This window comes from Macaca nemestrina, chromosome 10 (genome assembly GCF_043159975.1).
Source record: "Macaca nemestrina isolate mMacNem1 chromosome 10, mMacNem.hap1, whole genome shotgun sequence".
Lineage (NCBI taxonomy): Eukaryota > Metazoa > Chordata > Mammalia > Primates > Cercopithecidae > Macaca > Macaca nemestrina.
In genome coordinates, this window is record NC_092134.1 from 63,152,281 (window position 1) to 63,173,744 (window position 21,464).

Here is a 21,464-nt window from a genome sequence, read left to right on the forward strand (position 1 = left end):
ATGTATAGTCTATGTCATCTGTTTTACTTTATGCTCATTAGAGCAATGGATGCGTGGTGAGGGAGCAACGATCACAATCATCTGGGGAGGAATTTTAAATTGCACATATTTCTTTGAGGAAGACAGATGCCTTTTGAAAAAGCTCCCCAGGAAGTGATTAACCCTTGATATCCACCCCACTGACAACCAGTATGAGAGCTGCAGTATAAAAACCACTTGTATTGTACTTAACAATTTGCACTGAAATAAAAAGAGCATAGGTATTTTCTTCCTCAGTGAAAGGCACTGAACCAGAAAATCAAATAATTAATTACCTTATTAAAAAATTAAAAGTTTGCTTACTCTACCAAGATACATTTTGAAAAATATTCTGGTCCATTAATAAATACCTGCTTGGAGATGGAGGCGTATGAAGTGACATTGTTGGTACCCCTGTTGTTGGCGTGACGTGGCTCGGTAACTGAGTGCCTTGTGATAAGCTGCGATTTAACTGAGGGGTATTGTTGCTCATCCCCCTCATTGGAAGGCCTAGTGCACCTAATAAAAAAATTCAGAAGAAGGAAATTCATTGCCATCAGGAATGAAATTGTTATCCATCTTCTGGAGTTGGCAATTTAAGACACTTTTAATGACCTAACATAGTACGCAAATTTTAAATGGATATATTTGATTCATTCCAAATAAACTCTGATTTTAACAAAAAAATATGTTCTAGTCTGAAATTTAATATTATGAATGGATATTTCTTTCATATTCCTATTTTTCATATTTCAATTTCATTATAAAGTATATCAATGACTAACAAATAAGTTACAATATTATGAATAGATATTGCTCTAAAATTTTCTTAAAGGCCTATTTGCACATATGTACATGTGTACATACAAAGAGGCCATTATGAAATTTTGCAATCATGTGTTTTTATGTCTTTATTCACAACTAATGTATACAGAAAGACATTTAACCCCACTTTGCTGAAGTAGTTTTAATTTTATGTGATCCTTTAAAAATATATTTTAGAAAAAGCCAATTTACTATTTATACGTATTTCTCAACATTACTATTTTTACAACCCCAACATAAAATGCCAGCAACTGTTAAAAAAACTCAAACTGATATACCTATAAAAGATAAAATTTTAAAACATTTAAAAAGATGTCAAAATATAATGGCCCTATATTTATCTAGTACCCCTGGAGCCAGGTGTGGTGATGGACTATACATTCTAATAGGTTTATTTATTTTTTTAAAGACTACTAAGAGTTTTATCATTCCAATACAAAACAAAACAAAACACTTTGGATAAATTATTTTTTAAAAAAATTTCCTGAGTTTTCATTCAGTTTATAGGAATTATATTTTTTTTAATAATCCAGGATAATTATCAGAGACAGCATATGTTTATTTTGTTTCCTTTTATGCTTCAAAGTCAAGAAGTACAGCTATCACTTACGCTGTCATATCTGTCTACGAATTCCTCCTCCTTTCCTCTATCATCCTGACCTACACTTTTTAGTGCTTTCTATTTCTAGTCTGCTTCATCAACCAAACTTATTCTGAACTAGAGATTAAATAAAAGGGATAAGATAGAGTGAGAGCTAATCAGTAAATAGATGACTTCAGTGCTAGGGACTTAAGGTGATTTTATCTTTTGGCATAATAATGTTTCACCTTCTAACCTAGGGATAGGAGTGGTTAGTGAGTATCTCACTGATTGTTATCTTAAATTTGGCAGCCTGTATCTCAGCTTGTAGCCTAACTTTGCCTCTCAACTGAATGAATCCAATCAATCTAATTCAATATAGCTAATATATTCTACGTATATACTTTTCACTCAAGTTTCATGAAGACCCAAGCTTGGTTCTGCCTTTCTGTAAGACACTTTAAGGGAACTGGCTTAGATTACATGTACACTGTTATGTATGTCTACAATCACCGTAAGTTTTGTGACTATGAGAATGCCACTAGCTGTAGCCACTTTCTCTGAATCTGGGACAAAATAAGGAAGAATAAGAGATTAAAAATCAGCCTGCTTAAGATTTCTTCTGAAGAAATCTGTCTTTTCCCTCCCTAAAGCACACCATTTTTCTTTAAGGCTTTCTAGGTGTGCTCATAACCATCAACATGATACTTTTCACATCATTCATTCAACAAACATTTAATGAATGCCTACTATGTAACAAGCATTGTGCTAGCTGCTGGGGATACAGCAGTGAACACAACAGAAAAGGCCCCTACCCTCAGGGAGCTTACATCCTACTCCCTAAACATGCTGTCCTGAAGTCAGCTATAGCTGCAAATTTTCCTCAGGAATGTGTTTCTCACAGTTACTGACCACCAAGATATGTCAAACAATTTTAGAGCCGGAAGAGATCTTAAAGATCACCTAGTTCCCATTTCCCAGACAGATAAGGAAAGTGAGCCTCATATAAGTTAACTGACTTCTCCATGGCAACACAAAGAACTAGGACTAGAATTTAGATCTCTTAGCTCCTTAATAGCAGCACTACGGGAGCCCAACAGAACTCCTGATTAGCACCCCTGTGAGTGCCTACTAATTGCAACACCTCTAATGTATTTTCCCACTGCTTTCAACCTTTTTTCTAAATCTCCACGTCTTGCTCTCTTCCCTCCATTTTCTTTCTCTCTCATCTTCATAGCTATCAGTTTTCTTTCTTGTTTTACTTTTCCTTTACTTTTCACCCTCTCTACACATTCACCACCATAAACAAACATACATTTTTCAAAAATCTAGTGCCCCTTTGGCCCCCTTTTAATAATTGTTGAGCCCTTCAGAAGGCTCACTGAGATTTGACTCCTTCAAGTCTCCACATATATATTATTCTATGCTGTATCATAAAAATTTATAATTTCAGGAATATTTTAGAGATTGGAAATTATCTGAACATCAGCAAAAAAAATCTGGAGAAGAAAACAAGAATGGTAAGGCTCTTTGGTCAATTAGGGATTGGCATCCTTGAATTGATTTTAGTGCTAAAACTGGACAGAGACCGTATGGAATAAAGTAACTTACTTTCAGTGTTTAATTTTAGCTTTCGAAAATTAATCTTCACAAAAACAGCTAACAATTTCAAAAAGTCTAAGTTTCATTTTGTTGAAGTAGTACAAAAAGATCAAAAAAGAGTACATCACTTCAAATTGGATCATCAACCCCTGAATACTCAATAATTGTTACTTTAAATTTATTTTAAAAACTGAATTTCTTTAAAACATAAAGAATTAATGGCACTGGATAGGTATATATAAAGATTTGGTTTTGGGAAACTAAATATACCAAGTCATTAACTTTGAGATGCTTGAGTCAAACTATCACAACTGAATAGGATCAAGGGGAAAAAAAAATCTAACCTCTCACTAGTATAATTAGAAACAATCACAGAAAATCATCTCTAAAATATTATGCCAAGAATAGGACATACAGCTGAAAAAAAGAAAAATAGGAAGAACTCAAGGAGTTTCTTGGCATAAAAAAACGAAAACAGGCAAAAATATAAATATGTATAAATGAGTTCCGTATGAGCAGGTGACTGGGGGGACAGTAAAATTAAAATTTATCGGGCACTTCTCAACAAAGCACTATACTACTTCATCTCACTTCCTTCTTATAATCATCTTATAAAGAGGGTTATCACCTTTTTACAAAGAATAAAAGAACAAATTTTTAAAAAAAGTTTAAAAGGTTATAATTCTGAGTCAAATTTTTCTTTCAATCTAACAACTGATAATTACAAATAATACAATATTAGGAGGACTATATGAACACATTCTAAATAGATTCCTGCCTCTTATCTGGCAGGGTGTTAGACAGTCAAAACAAATTCTTTATTGATCATTTTTCAGAAACTCTTAAAGAATATGATCTAAGAAATTATTCCATTAATTATTTTCACTGCACAAACTTTTTAACAGTTCATCCCTTAAACACTTACGGCAAAATATGTCATTCTTTATTCAATATTTTACTAGAAACAAAAAATACTAAGTTACATGAAAAAAATAAAATCATAGCAACCAAATCCTGAATATTCATACTTAAAGTCCTCTAAAATCTTTATGGGGGTAGGAGAGAGTAGTCCTTAATTGATGCCTCAAAGTGTCCCCTTTTCCATTTGCAAAGCAGCCAGCTTCCTCTAGGAACTCACTGGCATGCCCATACTAAAAAGGGCAACACAGCCGGGCGCGGTGGCTCAAGCCTGTAATCCCAGCACTTTGGGAGGCCGAGACGGGCGGATCACGAGGTCAGGAGATCGAGATCATCCTGGCTGACACGGTGAAACCCCGTCTCTACTAAAAAAAATGCAAAAACTTAGCCGGGCGAGGTGGCGGGCGCCTGTAGTCCCAGCTACTCGGGAGGCTGAGGCAGGAGAATGTCGTAAACCCGGGAGACGGAGCTTGCAGTGAGCTGAGATCCGGCCAGTGCACTCCAGCCTGGGCGACAGAGCGAGACTCCGTCTCAAAAAAAAAAAAATAAAATAAAAATAAAAAAAATAAAAAAAATAAAAAGGGCAACAGTTCTAAATGGTGCTCTATCTCAATGGCTTCTTACCTTCAACCTGTCTTGCACTTAGCTGGTTAATGATCCCTGTAAAATGATTTCCTTATGCAATTTTCTTCATTAAATTCAAAGTATTTTAGAATAGAAAAGACTCCAGAGATTATCCAAGTAGGTTACAGATCAAGAACTCACTCTAGGCATTAAGTGACTTGCTCAAGATCACAAGTAATGAGGCATAAAGACAATGATCCAATTTCTTGACTCCTATTTCAATGTCCTTTTTGCAACCAATATCATTTTCCATTTTTTAATGGTAGTTAATAATGTTTGCATCATCCAGGGAGCTTTTATGTCTGGGTCTCCTCTCCAGCCATTGTGATTTTGGGCAATCATGTCAGTGAAATTTTAAAAATTCCCTAGGTGTTTCTATGGGTGCAGTCAGGGTTGAGAACCACTGTTCTATAGTATTAAAATTCTGTCAAGACCCAAAGATGTCTTCTAACCTTAACGGACATTTCACTGTTTACATACTACATATCTGATTTATAATCTTCTTTCTTCTTTCTCTATTCCTTTTCTCAAATCTGTCCTTAACTACTCATATCTAACTCCTCACCAAGAATACTTTCCCTTCTCTTGTTCTAGAGACACAAAAGACTACTTAAAAATAAATAAGTGCTATGACCAAGGTGTTTACATGCAGTAGACAAGAAGTGTTTGAGTGCTTGTAAGAACTAACTCAGACTTGGGAATAGAGTGAGTCTGGGAGCAGAAAAATTTTCCTGGAGGGGATAGAAGATAGTATATGAATTAAACAACATATGAGACTTAGCCAGGTGTCTGGTGGTGGCAGTGGTGGGGAGTCAGGTGGGTATAAATGTTACAATAGTTCTGTCTGAGAGAATGACAAGATATATGAAAATAAGGACAAGTTATACACCTGAAGGAGGAACACTCTTTGCCTTCTATGTGCTAAGAATGCATGAGACAAGAAACATGGATGGAGCTAAGTGGCTTCAACAGCTATGAGAAGTGGCTGCTGTGCTCAAATCAGCTGAGAGTCTCAACATCTGGCTGGATCTTTAGAGGAGTGCCACAGAATCTTTACCTGTGGAACAGCTGTGTGGATCTCCCAAGTACACTCTACATTCCTCAATCTACATTTCTGCTCTAGATTAGTGGCACTCATTCACAAAGGTTTGCAGGTCTGAAAGCTTAGAAATCAATCTTGATCCCTTTCTTTCACTCCTACATCATCCAGTCCCATTAGCTCTATCTACAAAATGTCCCAAATCTGATCACTTCTCAATACCTCCACTAGTCCAAGTCATCCTATTTTTTTTTCCCTGGACTACTGCAGGAGTAGTAACATTCCCTCTCTCTCTCGCTCCATAAAAACAGGACATTTGTTATTTGCCATATTCTTACTTATATCTTGAAATAATACCTCATTGATTGTAGGTACCCAATAAATACATAATTATTAGAATGAATACATTCTATCACAATGTCTTAATTCAATAGATTCTTGGCATCTGTGGATAGCTTCGACTACGTACAAATGGCTTTCTAGGGTCATGGCATTCAGGTTTCAAAGAAACTGATGTTTTCAGCTCATGTTCACATAGTTACTCTTACAAAGTAATATAATCCTGGCTCTACTACTTACTATCCGTGTAACCCTGAGCAAATTCCTTAACGTCTTATGGAGCCGTTGTGAAGGTTAAATGAGTTAATTCACATAAATACTTAAAACTGCATCTGATACACAGTAAATAATACTCAATAAATATTAGCTCTCTCTGTGTATGAGACATACCTATGGAAAGAAAGCCAACAGGTGGTACCAAAAGTGAAGATAAAATAAGATAGTCTAATGAAGTGATAGTTTTCGCCATAAAAACAAAAACAGATGTTTTATGGTGGAAAATGTTATTCTATAGCTGTGTTCTTAAACTTGGAAAGTAGCAATGATCTTGAAATAAATCTCTCAGAAATGTGAAGACTGTACTTCTTGCTGAAATCAGTATTAATAGCCTAACAGGTTTCTCCTGTCTTGATATAGTAGGCCATTCCTAAATCTATCCCATGCTGTGGATGTTATTCCCACTGCTAAAATAAGTTTACTCACAGTGTGTTCAATGCTAATCTCAAATATAATCTCATCAGTAAATTCTTTTCCTAATCATTTTCCAAGATACGTGATTACTCCTGCCTTTGAAATATCCAAATAGTCTACAGCTGTACCATCCTGAATGCGCCCTATCTCATCTGAAATATCCAAATAACCCTGAACTTCTTACTCTACTACATAGTAAAATCATTTGTGTACTTATCCTACTAGGTTATATGAGACTGCCTCTTGTTGATCATGCATTCAACATTTACTGAGTGCTTGTCATATGCAAAGTACTGAGGATACAAAGGCAATGAAGACATGCAACAAATAATGCAGCAACACCACAGCAGTAGGTACACTATGCAGAGATGGCATAAATGAGATGATCTCTTCTACCACACATCTGCAGTATCTAGCATGGCAGAACATGTATGGTAGGGACCCAATAAGTATTTGTCAACTTTAGTTCCTACCACCTTTTTGAAGCTTTTCCATACCACTATAGATAACTTTTTTTTTTTTTTTTTGGTTCTCCTCAAGGAGAATGGTATAGACAGACTTCGCTCCCTAAAAGTCTGTCTACACCATTCTGCACATGGTATCTTTAATCTATGTGTTAGCATGATAGGTGGTTATTTAATATTTTACATATAAATATGTCCTATCTTCCCCAACTATAAAACACGTGTTCGAGACAGCAAGAAATCCCAGAGCACTCCGTACTTATTACTAAGCATTTAGTATCTGTTCAATGGTCCTACAATTTCCTAAAGCAACCAAAATATGTCATGCACCTATTTAAATAGCTGATAGCATCACTTCTGAACCACCCCACCTGTGCTCCGGGTTCTCTATGAAGCAAACAGCTTTCACATAGGTGTTCTTAAAGCAGGAGGCTAAAGAAATGTCTGCTGGAAGCATGAGACTATGTCATTGTTCTCAAGCTAGGAGTCCAGAACTTAGAAAGACAGATTTAGTTCCTCTTCCAACTAAACACCTGGGTCCTCTGAGAATTCAGATACAAATTTGTATAATGAATTCACCCAGATATTTTGCTAAGCTATATGCCTATAAGATAATATGCACATAGAAAGCACTCAGTAAATGACAGTTTCCTTTTTCTCCAATCTTACAAGGCCCTAGATCCTGTTGGTAACTAAGAAAAGGTAAATGCAACTATCAACCACTTAATTCCAATGCTTTGACTATCCAGAAGAAATTAATTCCTGGTTCCCTGTTGATTCTAATCTAGGAGACAGCTTAAGCGAGCTCATGGGTCTTGAAGCCTGTAAGGTGTACAGGAAGTCCTCACTTAATGCCATTCATCGCTCTTGCAAACTGTGATTTTAGGCAAAAAAACATACAGCAGGTCCTTGAATAATGTTGTTTCATTCAACATCATTCCATTGTAATGATGACGAGAACAAAAAATTGGTTTTGTTATATGTAGTTTTGCTTCAAGTCGCAGTTTCAAAAAACTTTTAAATGTTAAGTGAGGACTTAATTCACCTAAAAGCTTATCACACACTCAAATATAACAAATAGGAAACATTATGCAACTTGAATACAAGAGTATGCCCACTGGTTTCTATAGTTATCATTCCATGCACAGTATTCACATGAATTCTTGGATGAAAAGTCTCTTACATATTTGGATACCATCATACTATACTAGAACCGAAGACCATACGAGTCTAGTATCGCCAGCATTCTCTGGCTACCTCATGGCACTGCATAATCACTTCCACCCAAATCTAGCCAAATCCAGGTTTAAGCACTTCTGTATCTATTCCAAGATGAACTCCCTTTCTTGTTTAATCTCAGTGACTCTTACTTCTAGAGAGGGCACTCTTCCTTCTGTATCTCTTCCACTGCTAACCTTTCTAACCATCAAGAACACACAATAGATAGTAGATCTCACATTTTAATGGCACGAATTACAATTAAAGTTTGCCAACTGAATAGAATTAATAGTGGTACTCAATGCACTTGGGAAACAAAAGAACTTTTAGTTACACCAATGTCAATGTGCAATTACTATAAGTGGCCATAAGAATAACATCTCTAGGCCGGGCGCGGTGGCTCAAGCCTGTAATCCCAGCACTTTGGGAGGACCAGAAGGGCGGATCACGAGGTCAGGAGATTGAGACCATCCTAGCTAACATGGTGAAACCCCGTCTCTACTAAAAAATACAAAAAAACTAGCCGGGTGAGGTGGCGGACGCCTGTAGTCCCAGCTACTCGGGAGGCTGAGGCAGGAGAATGGCATAAACCCGGGAGGCAGAGCTTGCAGTGAGCCGAGATCCGGCCACTGCATTCCAGCCCGGGCAACAGAGTGAGACTCCATCTCAAAAAAAAAAAAAAAAAGAAGAATATCTCTAATCTACACTCACCTACTAATTCCTTCTCTCTCCATCTTTCACTCAAGTCAGTCCCTTAAGTTTTGTCATTCTGACTTAAATTATTAAAACCTTAACCCTCAAGCCCCACATGGTAGCTTGTGTTCTGCTGTCTGACAAGGTGTTTGTTCAGATTACCTACCAGCTGAATGACCTATTTGGCCTTCCTGGGTCTGTCCTAACAGACAGAAATTGGCAACCTAGACTCTTTCTTTCTCCACTAGTTATAGCTTCTAGCTTGACATCTTGGAAAGTTGATCTAAGGTTCAATTTTTCTGTACTCTATCTAACATTTAAAATGTCATTTTAAAAGAGTAAGCCATACATTCAAAATGTTGCTTCACCAATGTGACAGGATTGAACTCCAATGGAAAATGTTTGCCATACATGGCTTCTTTCTAAACTAATAAGTACCTTAAAATTCTTTTTCTAATGAAAATAAATTTGCTCATGTATTAATCTTTGTATGTCCTTAAAAACAAAAACATAAATATTTATCATACCAATGACATAACTGCATTTCACACCTAACCCATTCCATATCTTAGCCTAGTTACAATTTCACATTTGTAGGTTAAAAAAATTAGACTAGAATTTTTAAAAATCCAGATAGCTAATTATAACTATAGTAATTGCCATTATCCTTTACAAAATAACCTTAGTTTCTCAAATACAATTTTTCTCCAATCCATATCTACTTTCTGCTGTGATAAATGGTGGTCTTCCAAAAGATAAAGTAAGTTCCTTGCAGTTGCTCTAAAGAAATAAAAGGTAGCAAAAGGTAGCTTTAAAATAGCTAGATATTTCTATAGTAAGGGTTACCAGAAAGGTGAAAATCATACTAAAACACAGGGTAAGCAGAATAAATTACTAGCTAATAATAGTCCTTCAACAACTAGGATAAATATTTGTAGATAAACAACAATATTTTTTATGTAATAAGCTATGAAAATGTTTCTTGGTTTGACTGGAGAAAAACTGTTAATACAGAATAACTTTTATCTACTAATTCTGCATTAACAAAATTGTCTTCCATAGCAAAAAAAGAGAAAAGCCACAAAAGATAGACAGAAAAAGTAAATGGAAACCATGCTTGTATACAAAATAAGTTTCATCCTCCCACTTTGAATCAATTTGAAAGGTAAAGTGGTATGACAAACTATTCTGATACCTATCAAAACTTTGCTTTTCATTATACTGGGAGAGTTCCAAATCAAATTATTGATTTTTATTTGAAACTGGTTAAGATAGTCAGTCATCGGATGTCTTCATCAGTTATTCAATTATCCTATAATGTCTGATGGGAATTTATAACACTTTTAATTCCCTTCTATTAACAGAGATTACATTAACAGAAATGGGAGATCAACAGATCTGACATTAACAGAGATAAAATCATACTAATATTTAACAATTTGGGAAGTTAATTTGAGAAAATATAAAGATATTTTATTGTTTAGTTTTATAAAAATTTTATGTGATAATAGCTAACATTTATTGAGCACTTACTATGCACTAGGTTCTGTGCTAAGCGCTTTAAAAGTATTACAGCGCTTTAAAAGAAATAGAAGCCTGCAAAATGGAACAAGCATTAAACTGTTTGAGTCAAAAATCTAGATTCTATATCCAGATTGAGCTAAAGCAAAAGAAGAAATATTTCAGAAATATCTGTGAAACAAAGAACATTTTACAGACCGCTAAGTAATGAGCTTACTTAAACAGGCGCGCACGCGCGCGCGCGCACACACACACACACACACACAGAGTAGCCAATCAAATAAACTAAAAAAAGCTTTTAACTTTCTTTAATTGAAAACAGAGAATGTCTATTTTTAGTTTGTTTAGCAAATTCTTCAAAAATACTGCAAAAAAATTACAGATATAAAAGATGTTGAAATAAATTTCATTCTATGCTATATCCAAAGTAATAGCAACCTTAGGATCAATAAGATCTGAAATAATGAGATTTTGCTATGTAAGTAAAATAAAACTCTGAAAATTAAACATTTTTCCTTTTAAATCATACAATAAACCCACAAAGGAAGTACTGGTTGTTCTTTATTTGGTAGTTACTTATTTTTCTCTTTGAATAAAGTATCCCAGAATAAACACAAAATTCTTACTTTGTTGCCCGTATAAACTTGCCCCAAACTGAGACAGCTGACCTGATGTAGATGGTGATGCCAGCATCTAGAAACAAATTAATTATATTAGAGCATAAAGAAAACAGAGCATTGCAATTATACTCTACAAATCTGTGAATCATACCATAAATGTGAAAATCTAACACTTTTTCTCATTCTTCAGAAAAACATAAAACAAACGTTCTATAATAGATTCCATGCTTCTTAAGAGAATATCACAATTGGATAAAACCAAACTGTGCAAATGAAATTAATATTTAATACTGTAAGTTTTCTAAAAGTCACACTAACTTCAGCTATAGCAACACTACTATTTCACTTAGCAAGTTAAAAAAAATTATATAGATATGGTATATAATTTATATATTTGTGATATGAACTTCATGGCGCTTGTACAATGCCTTTGAATTTACTTCATCAATTTTTTTTCCTTGTAGATGTAAATTATTTGAAGATATATTATGTTCACAGAACATTCATTTTATATTCCTCATAGAAATGAAGGTAGCAGTGCTATATACTCAAAGTAAATACTGAAGCTGAGTAAATGAAAATATGTGTGTGTGCATATTTGTGTATTTGTCTTATATTAGACAACCATCAAAACATCCTAATTAAATAAGACATGAGCCATGTCATCAAGGGGCTTACAATCTAGTGGGGAAAGAGAATGAATTATACAACTCATTATATTTTAAGGCACAGTGTGGTAAATGCTCTAAAGGAAACATGAAACATCACTGGAGCTACACAAAGGTATCAGGAATATAGAGAGTGGTAACATTTAGGTACATACAATGAAGGGGTCTTCCCTCAAGAATATGCAGTGTAACAAGTGTAATAAAGGTTAGTAATGTAACCAGAAACCTCCTGTACCCCCAAAACTATTGAAATTCAAAAAAATTGAACAAAAATTTAAAAATTGAACACAAAAACCCAGTATCCAGTTGTTAAAAAAAAAAAATAAATAAAGGTTTGTAATATTATTAGAGAACATAAACAGTGGTGACAGGATAACTATGAAAGGAGATAAAGTTCACCTCTATTCGGAGATAAAGCTCACCCATGTTAGGGCATAGAATGCAAAATAAATGCCATACAAGAATGGCTACCAACTATAGCAATAAAAAGAAAAATAATATTAAGCAAGAAAGTGGCAATCAAAATGGGCTTTGGGAAGATAACTCTAATAGCAGAAATGGGTTATGTTGAGATGCTAAATGACAACAGCAGAAGTGGAACTAAAAATAAGAGGCATTCTGGTGGTAGAAGTAAGAGTTATTTTATGTCCTGTTGACTAGCTGGGGTATAATCGGAAAAGGAGGAGAATGGAGACTCATAAAAGAGAGAACTATCAGAGGCTGATGTGTGGTTTCCAGGGATGGGAAATCATGCTGACACTGACACAGTTAGAAAAACCAAGAAGTGAAACAAGTATTTTTGTTTGTTTTTTCTATTTTCTCATCCTGTCTTGTGGTGCTGCAAGGTGAAACATTTAAATGGTAGAGGTTTTACAATATACATTTCATACTTTTTTCATGTCAAAATTCTAAGTTGTTTTAATTATACTAAAGTTTGCAAAAATTTTTATACAACTATAGTTTTAGACCAATGATAAACATCAGACACTCCTGAGGTAGGGCTGAGTTATACACCACTCTAAAAAAAGAAAAAGCAGTAATATTAATAAGACAGTAGTGATTATTCTAAAAAACAAAACAAAACAAAACAAACAAACAAAAAAGCATCAAACTTTACAAATATTCCCTCCCAAATCCAGAGGATGTGTAACTTAGACAATTAAACTAACATTCTTTATCTATACAACTAAACTGTATATTCTTTCCCAAGTATAACCCAACAGATCAAAAGATGCCTAATAAGTTCTTTTCTTAGGTATTATAGATTACTGTTACTGCATTAACTGAAAATATTTTGTTAAGTATATTAAAAGTTCATTTCTAAATTGCAAGAACAAGAACATATAATAAAGCTTTAGTTGATCACACAAGGGAAAAGGTTTATGGCACATGTATATCCATGTAACAAACCTGCACATTCTGCGCACGTATCCTAGAACTTAAAGTAAAATTTAAAAAAAAAAAAAAAGAAAAAGAAAGGAAGTTTTATCCTTTTTAGTAAGTTTTATTTTATGATTATGTAGTGGCCTTCTTTATTCCAAATAATGCTTGATATCTTAAAATCTGGTTTTCCTAACAGTAATACAAATCAACCATCAAAAAAGGGAGGTAAAAGATTTATATAAAATTCATAAGAATCATGATTTTCTATCATTATAAGCTATAAATAAAAAAGTATAGTTGTTTCTAAAGGCTGCAAATATAAGGTGTTGGCCAACATAAATGCATGACTTAAAACAATCCATAATGTGAATATTGTCAAAACACTTAAAACATTTTTCATCAGATATTTATGTTTATTGAATAGTTAACTCCAGACAACACACATTTTAGTCTACTTTCTCACACTGATTATACATCCATGAGTTACAAGTATGCCTGAGTATCTGCCCTCTCAAAATGGGAGGAGGGAGTAAGTAGGGAGGGGAAGCAGAGCATGAAGGTAAAGAGGCAGTGGGTCCCCAGGCCAACTACTTGACATCGAGAGCAGTAGGGTGATTCACTTACCACAGTGTGTAATATTAAATATAATTTTCTCTATGTGCCACTACCTGAAAGCGGTTAGTAAACACAGCTTTACAGGAATAATAAAAGTAGTTTAACGTTAAATTTAAGAGTTTATAACCTTCAACACATTCATGTAAAATAAGCATCGATCAGCTATACAGACATATGTTAAAATTACTGCCTCAAAATGTTTCAAAAATGCAAATATCTAATTTCTTATAAAGTCTATCCCTAAGAATCTGTACTTTTAAATTCTGAAGGCAATATTTCATGAAATAAATTGGTGCTAAAAATGGATTTAACACACAGTGAAGAAATGTGAATGTCACAGAAATGCTTTTTATGAGAGTATAGAAAACGCACAAGAAATATACTGACAGAACAGTAAGTACTATTAACAGAAAACAAAATTTATATATTTTTTAAATTCTGAAAGTTAATAATATAAAGGTAAATTTCTTAGAAAAGTATAAAACTTTAGATCAAGAAACACATTACAGTAGGGGATGCAGCACAAATAGAAAGAGCCTAGTTTTGGAGTCAGAAATAATCTGCGTTTGAATCTTGGTTCTGCCACTTACCTATGGAACAGCCAATACTCGGTTTCTCCTATAAAATGAAAATGACTACCTACCTCACAGAGCTGAAGTGAAGGTTAAATGAAATAAAATACGACATATAGTATGTGCTCAATAAATGGTAGCAGCAGCTGCTAATAATCTAATCTTCCCCTCAGTTGCAGAACTATCATTAACAGGAGTGAGGGCGGGTATTCAGACTCTGAGAAATTTATTAAATAATATCCTTAATTTATATAACTTTTTGCACAGGGTGCTAAAGAAAAGTTTATCTTTACAAATTCCAGGTAAAATAAAGCGTAGAACTTGTGTTCTCAAGAGTGGCAAAAGGTAGAAAAAGATTAATAGAAAGGTGAAAACAACAAGTTAAAGCACACTCTAAAATCATCAAAATAATCAGGTCTTCCAAATCTCTCAGAAATCTATAATGCACACAGCAGTCAAACAACGATAAAAAGCAGGAAGCAACTAGAAGAAATAGTAATGTGATTCTGGTTATTTCCCTAACCCATCACAGAGCTTCTTTATCCTTTAATACACAGAATGTCAAAGAAATCCACAAATTGTTGCAAGGAAATACAAAAAAATTTTGTTACATAAAAATTCCCTGACCATGACAGCAATTAAAAAATAATATTTGTTTTAAAATATTATTTTTAAAAGACTGTATAATATACTCAAAATTATGGTGATAACATAATTCCTAGCACTATGTTATTATTCCAGGACAAAAACCACAAATGAATTATGACTTTAACTGTATCATATCCACAAAGAGAAAAAGAGACAAAGAAAAAGGAAGAAAGCATATGCATGCACACACATAGAGTTCCAGATCTAGAGAGAAGCTAAAGAACCTTTAAAATTGGAAAACGAATGACTTAAAACATGAAACTAATGAAATGTAGCAAACAGGCACAAAAAAAGGAAAGACTATGAGAAGGTAATACATTAAAAAGAACAAGGCCAGGCGCGGTGGCTCATGCCTGTAATCCCAGCCCTTTGGGAGGCTGAGGCGGGCAGATCCCCTGAGGTCAGGAGTTCGTGACCAGCCTGACCAACAAGGAGAAACCCTGTTTCTACTAAAAATACAAAAATTAGCTGGGCGTGCAACACGCCTGTAATCCCAGCTACTTGGGAGGCTGAAGCAGGAGAATCGCTTGAACCCAGGAGGCGGAGGTAGCAGTGAGCCAAGATCCTGCCATTGCACTCCAGCCTAGGCAACAAGAGCGAAACTCTGACTCAAAAAATCCCCAAAAACAAACAAACAAAAAAGAACAAAAGGGAAAAGGGGCAAGGGAGGAGGCAGGCAGTAAAACAAAACAGTCATTAAGTCACAGAACAGGGTAGCTTACAAATCAGATAACTGACGATATGCATCTACTAGGTATTTCAAACAATTTTCATTAAACTATTCTTAAGCTTACATAAGGAACATTTGAAAAATAGTGTAATACTCAATGTAGTTAATTCCTTAGTGTTAAACACTTGAGATTCAAATTTTTTATTTAAAAAAAAAGTATGGCATTATATTATATTGTCTGAATGTCAGGTTAGAGCTGAAGTACAAATTTACAGAAAGACATATGACTGACTCAAGGAATGTTTACATTTTAAAGGTTTTTAATATTAACTGCTAACCTATTTTCTACAGTCTGTCTTAATTACAGCAGTCACTTCAGTGCCCCCCTCATAAACACTAACTATTCTCCCACTTAAAAAAAAACATCCTCCATAAGCTATGTACTATAGTTCCTATTTTACAGATGAGAAAACTGAGACACGCAGAGACAGATGTCCTAAGACACATAGCTAGCAAATCAGGTAGCTGACATAAAAATTCATACAGTAGGATTTCCAGGGCCTACATTCTCAATCACCAAAAACTAATAAAAGAGTTTTACATGGCAATTTGTTATAAAATAAATGCACAAAGTATTCCATAGGTCAGTAAAAACCAATCTGAAAAATGCAATGAAAATGGCAACTGTAAAACCCTATTAAAAGGCATAAAGAACAAGATTAAAGGGAGAAATATCCTTCTGAAAAACCATCTACATTGGTATTAATGTGCAATAACCAAAAATCATTTTTTTAAAAAAAGGATGTGGAAGATTCTTACCCAAGACGTTAAAATGGTCTACAAAGCTCTGGCAATTCAATGACGTAGTTCTGACACAGAATCAGTATGGTAAACAGAACAAGATCTTAGAAACAGGCCTAAGAATGTATGAGACACTAGCACATATAATAAAGGGATATTTTAATTAGCCATAAATGAATGATCTAACCCAGGAGTGGGCAAATTATTGTCTGCAGGACAAATCCAGCACACTGCCTGTTTTTGTAAGATACGTGAACTAAGAAAAGTTTTTACATTACAGATGGTTATATAAAGACCTATTATACAAAATAGGTTATGATTTTATGTATATCCTTGATTTTGCTTCTTGGTCCACAAAGCCTAAAATAGTTACTATTTGGTTCTTTAAGGGAAAGTTTTCTGATCCATGATTTAAAGCATAAATGCTGTCGGGGCAATTGGATAAGCTTGTAGAAAAAAAAGTATTTGGAACCCTGCAATTCACAGGTTAAACCAAAACACATTTCTAATGGACATAAATTATATGTGAAGAACAAAGTATGATAAGAAAGTAATTGGGAAATGTCTTCCTAAGTATGATCTCAAAAACAGAAGCCATTTAAAAATAAGACTGGTGGATCACATTTAATTAAAATGATACATATACGTATACTACAAATACCATTAATTAAAGGTAAAAACTGGGAAAATATTTGTAATGAATGACAAGAGGTTATTATCCTCAATACATGGAGAATGCAAACGAGTAAGACTTAAGATCTCACTAGAGAAATAGAAAATGGCACAAAAAAGGTACACAAAGGAAGAAATACAAATGACCAATAACTATGTGGAAAAGACACATCACACTGTGTGTGTGTGTAAAATTAATGATGTTTTACAGTATGTACATGAAAACAATAAGCTTTTCTATTAGCAAAGACTTAAATGTAATTGCTGGTATTCTTGTTGGCATGGAGAGTGGTGATTAGAGTAAAAACTGGTACAAACTTTTTGACGGAAAATATGTCTGTATGACCCAGAAGATTTAAATAATCGTATATTTTTAAATAAAAATATTTTAAACATAAAATCAGAATTTTAGCAATTAATTATTTCTGAGAGCATTATAGGTAATTTTTCTTCAAGTGTATTTTTAAAAATTTGTATAATTTCCCTGTGCTATTTTGTAATTTTAAAAAAGTAACAGCAACAGCAGCCAATTTATGAGGAATATATTATTACTCCCATTTTTACAGAAAAGGAAACTGAGACTTGTTGAAGTTCTGGCTAACAGGCAAAGTCAGGATCCAAACACACATATTTGTATTGCTTTAGAGTCCAAGTTCTTAATTCCTATGCCATACTATGTTGTTAATTAATGTTTTTTTAAAAAAGGTTTTGTGGAGCAAACCATTCTGTTATTTCTGTGACAACCAACTGGATCAGAATGGTGGCCAACATTTGTGAGTATGTGTGTAAGTATATATACTAATTCTGATTTTAAAATTTAGACATATAGTATTTCTGCTTTTGAGAAGACATATATCTCTTTGTCATTCATTCTCTTTATATACTTTATTTTAGATTTCAATCTGAAAGCTTCCTAACTTCCTAATTAGAATAAATGCATTCATCAGTAATAAATATTTCATTAACATTTTACAAGCAAACTTAACTTTCATTATATAATCACAGCAATACACACAAATTGTAGGTTTTTGTTTTTGTAGTTGTACTATCAAAAATATATCCCAAATTCTTTATTTACAAGGTCAACACTTAAAATAGAAACCTGTGTAAATAATAATTCAATTATAACTTACATAGCACATAGCTAAAAGGGCAGTAAGATAACAGAAAATTAGATGGCATTATTCCACAAGCTGTTAAACTACACACTAATTATGAACAAAGCCACAACACACATTAGTTGAAAAAAGTCCAATAATGCCATTGATAGTTTGTTTCCAAAATGACACAAAAATGTTCAAATCAAAATAAAAAAGGAAAACACCAAAACAGAATAACAAATGTCCTAGCATAAACCTAGTAGGTTAAGCCGATTTGTGAAATTCTGCAAAGACAAAGGAAGTGATTTACTAATGATCAACTTCAAAGAAAAACGAGGGCATTTGTTACATATCTTAGAACTTTATAAATACTTCAAACATCAGTAAAAATCTCATTAGGTTAATAACTACAGTAGATTGTTTTATACATAAGGAAATTAGACATAGCAAGTTTATAAAGGTGTGAAAGGTAAAAAAGTTGGGCAGGTGTACGAAGTATAAGAACGCAACTGGTGTGACTAGAGTGTATAGTGTATAAAGTAGCTTAACAGAATTTTAATAATTACATTCATTTTAAAATATTTTATAAATTTGCTAATTATGACTTGGTTACATTCTAAATCCTTTTATCTCAAATGGGATTATTGAACTATTAGCCTTCCAAAGCATTTAATTCATATCTCTATATCATCCATCACATTTTGAATACAGTTCTTCCAAATTTTTGCTACTGTAGTATCCTTATGGCTGAACAGAGGAGAGATACACCTGAGGTCTAGAATTACAGCTAGATGACACAGTAAGCATAAAGTTTTATTGCAGCTTGCCATTGTATCTTCAAGTCTGCATAAATCTGCTTTCTGTTCTATATCTGCATTTGTTTTAATATCAAACAAATTATTTCCCATATTGAACAAACAAACAAAAAAATCAGTGATCTAGAAGTTATACCATGTTTACTCCATGCCTTTGAGTACTTCTACCACATTATCACCATATCCCAACTTGAGAATCATGGGATATTTATTTTCCCCATTAGAATACAAGTTCATTGTCTTTGTATCCCAAAAGGATACAAGCACCAAAGGGACTAGCACTGTGCCGAAAAGATTGTCACTCAACCACAGACAGTATTCTGCGCTTGATACGCTGTTTTTCAGGAACTCAGACACAGACTTACATTGCTGAAAAAATACAACACAACTGATTAACTTACATCTTTTTCTGACCGATGTGGAAACATAGAAGACTGGCTGTAGTACATGTTTTCATCATGGTAGTCACTGTCGACCCCCTCTACAAACTTCTTTCTTGAAGCACCAAACATGCTGTTTGTCACCTAAACAAAAATATTACTTTTATCAAGGGTAATAGTTTGGAAAATGTTCAGTTTTACCTTACTCCTACATGGAAAACAGAACATGAAGGGAGCATTGTTAAGATACAGAAATTGATCAACTAATGGCTAGTGGGGCATATGATAAAGTCAGAAATCTGATTATAACAATAAAGTGTTAAGATGTTTATTTCCAGACCCTAAAAGTAGGAGAATCACATAAAGCCTATCTTAACAATTCCACTTCCTTTAAAAAAACTAAGTATCACTTACTCTTCAAAAATGGCAACCCCAAATATCATTTTCCCATACATAGATTTTTTTTTTAAAATTAAGTTTAGGTTTAATTATTCAAAATCTTCACATGCATCTTCCACCTCTGTGTATTTGCCATCACCTTATTTTCACAGTTATCTGTTTTCCCAAGCATTCATCTTTCCTTACAATCTAGATTTATTGAAATATACCATTTTTTGAATCAGTGTATATATAGTGGCATACTAGAATTTTATCTCAAGCAAGTACCTACTAACATAACTGGAGTACAATCTTTCATTGATCATACTGGTGTAAAATTATTTCAATGATATAATCTGTGTATTTGTTTGCTTTTCCAGTCTTTGTAACATCCAACGTTAGCAATTTTGAGCTCACACCAACATAAATTGTTGTTGTTTGTTATCTGTGGAGAAATGGTTCTAGGACCTCTTCCCTCATGGATTAAAAAAATCCACGGATGCTCAAGTCTCTCACATAAAATGGCTTATAATATTTCCATATAACCTACACACATCCTTTCATATACTTTAAATCATCTCTAGATTACTTATAATATCTAATACAATGTAAATACTATATAAATAGTCATTGTATTGTTCAGGGAATAATTACAGGAAAAAACAGACTGTACATGTTCAGTAGAGACACAACCATCCATTATTTTTCCCCAAATATTTTCAATCTGCGGTTGGTTGACCCACAGATGCAGAACCCACGGGTATGAACGGCCAACTGTAATTATTAAACTCTGTGCTAATTTTTATTTTTAATCATTTTTAAAACGTGACCTCTATAAAATTACCAAAACTATTAACTGACTAAAGTTATTGAAGGTCAATGTGTCTTTCTCCTAACAGTACTTTGAAAATCAAGGTAAACCAATGTTAATGAGAGGAGAGATTTTAAAGACTTGAATACAAGGTGACTATGTCTTTTCACAAGTACATTTTTGGGGAAAACTCATCTCAAATTTGGTATCTGTCTTGTACATTCATTATGACAAAGAATATTTTCTTCCATTATAAATAAGTGAACAATTTCCATGTCTCATTTCAAAAAATGCTGTAGTCACTATTATATATCAGTAGACGTGGTGAACTATGTTGCAGACTTTAAAGGCCAAACTTTATATTTAACTCTGTTGAAAGCACCTATGATGTGTAACATTTGTTATATATTTTAAGTTCCCTGTTAAATATGTAGGAAATTTAATTATTTGACTGACCTCATCCTAACAAGGTCTGAAAACCTATTCAGTCAGGGATAAATAAAGTACTTTGCTATATGTTTTTAGGCGAGTAACTGCTGGAGGTGTGAAATAAACAAAGATTTTTTTAAGGGTCTAAAAATTTATTAGAACACAGGTACTTAATCTTTTTTTGTGAAGCAGACTCCTGGTGAATTACAGAAGGCTATTCTGTAACTCTGTTATTTCAGACTAGGATCCCACATGCCTATCCACCAGCTCCCTAAGTAGCCCCTGCTAGAGGGAAAATAGATGTTTCTTAGTGAGTAATTTCAAAAAGCAAACAGTGGCAAAAAATCACTTTAGAGCTTGCAAATTAAGAT

General features: G+C 33.8%; 1 protein-coding gene across 4 annotated transcripts in view; it reads right to left on the minus strand.

The window, feature by feature from the left end:
* The window catches only part of LOC105473383 (CCR4-NOT transcription complex subunit 2), a 109,140-nt gene that overhangs the window by 24,949 nt on the left and 62,727 nt on the right, over positions 1 to 21,464 (minus strand). For 3 of the 4 annotated variants that reach the window (XM_011727174.3, XM_071071452.1, XM_071071450.1), the window contains 3 exons: positions 19,497 to 19,619; positions 11,158 to 11,224; positions 390 to 537 (listed from right to left, as the gene is read on the minus strand). In XM_011727174.3, coding sequence (XP_011725476.1) covers positions 390 to 537; positions 11,158 to 11,224; positions 19,497 to 19,619 — 338 coding nt within the window. Of the gene's footprint in view, positions 1 to 389; positions 538 to 2,253; positions 3,133 to 11,157; positions 11,225 to 19,496; positions 19,620 to 21,464 lie in introns of those variants that run through there. The other variant, XM_071071451.1, reaches the window with a different exon arrangement.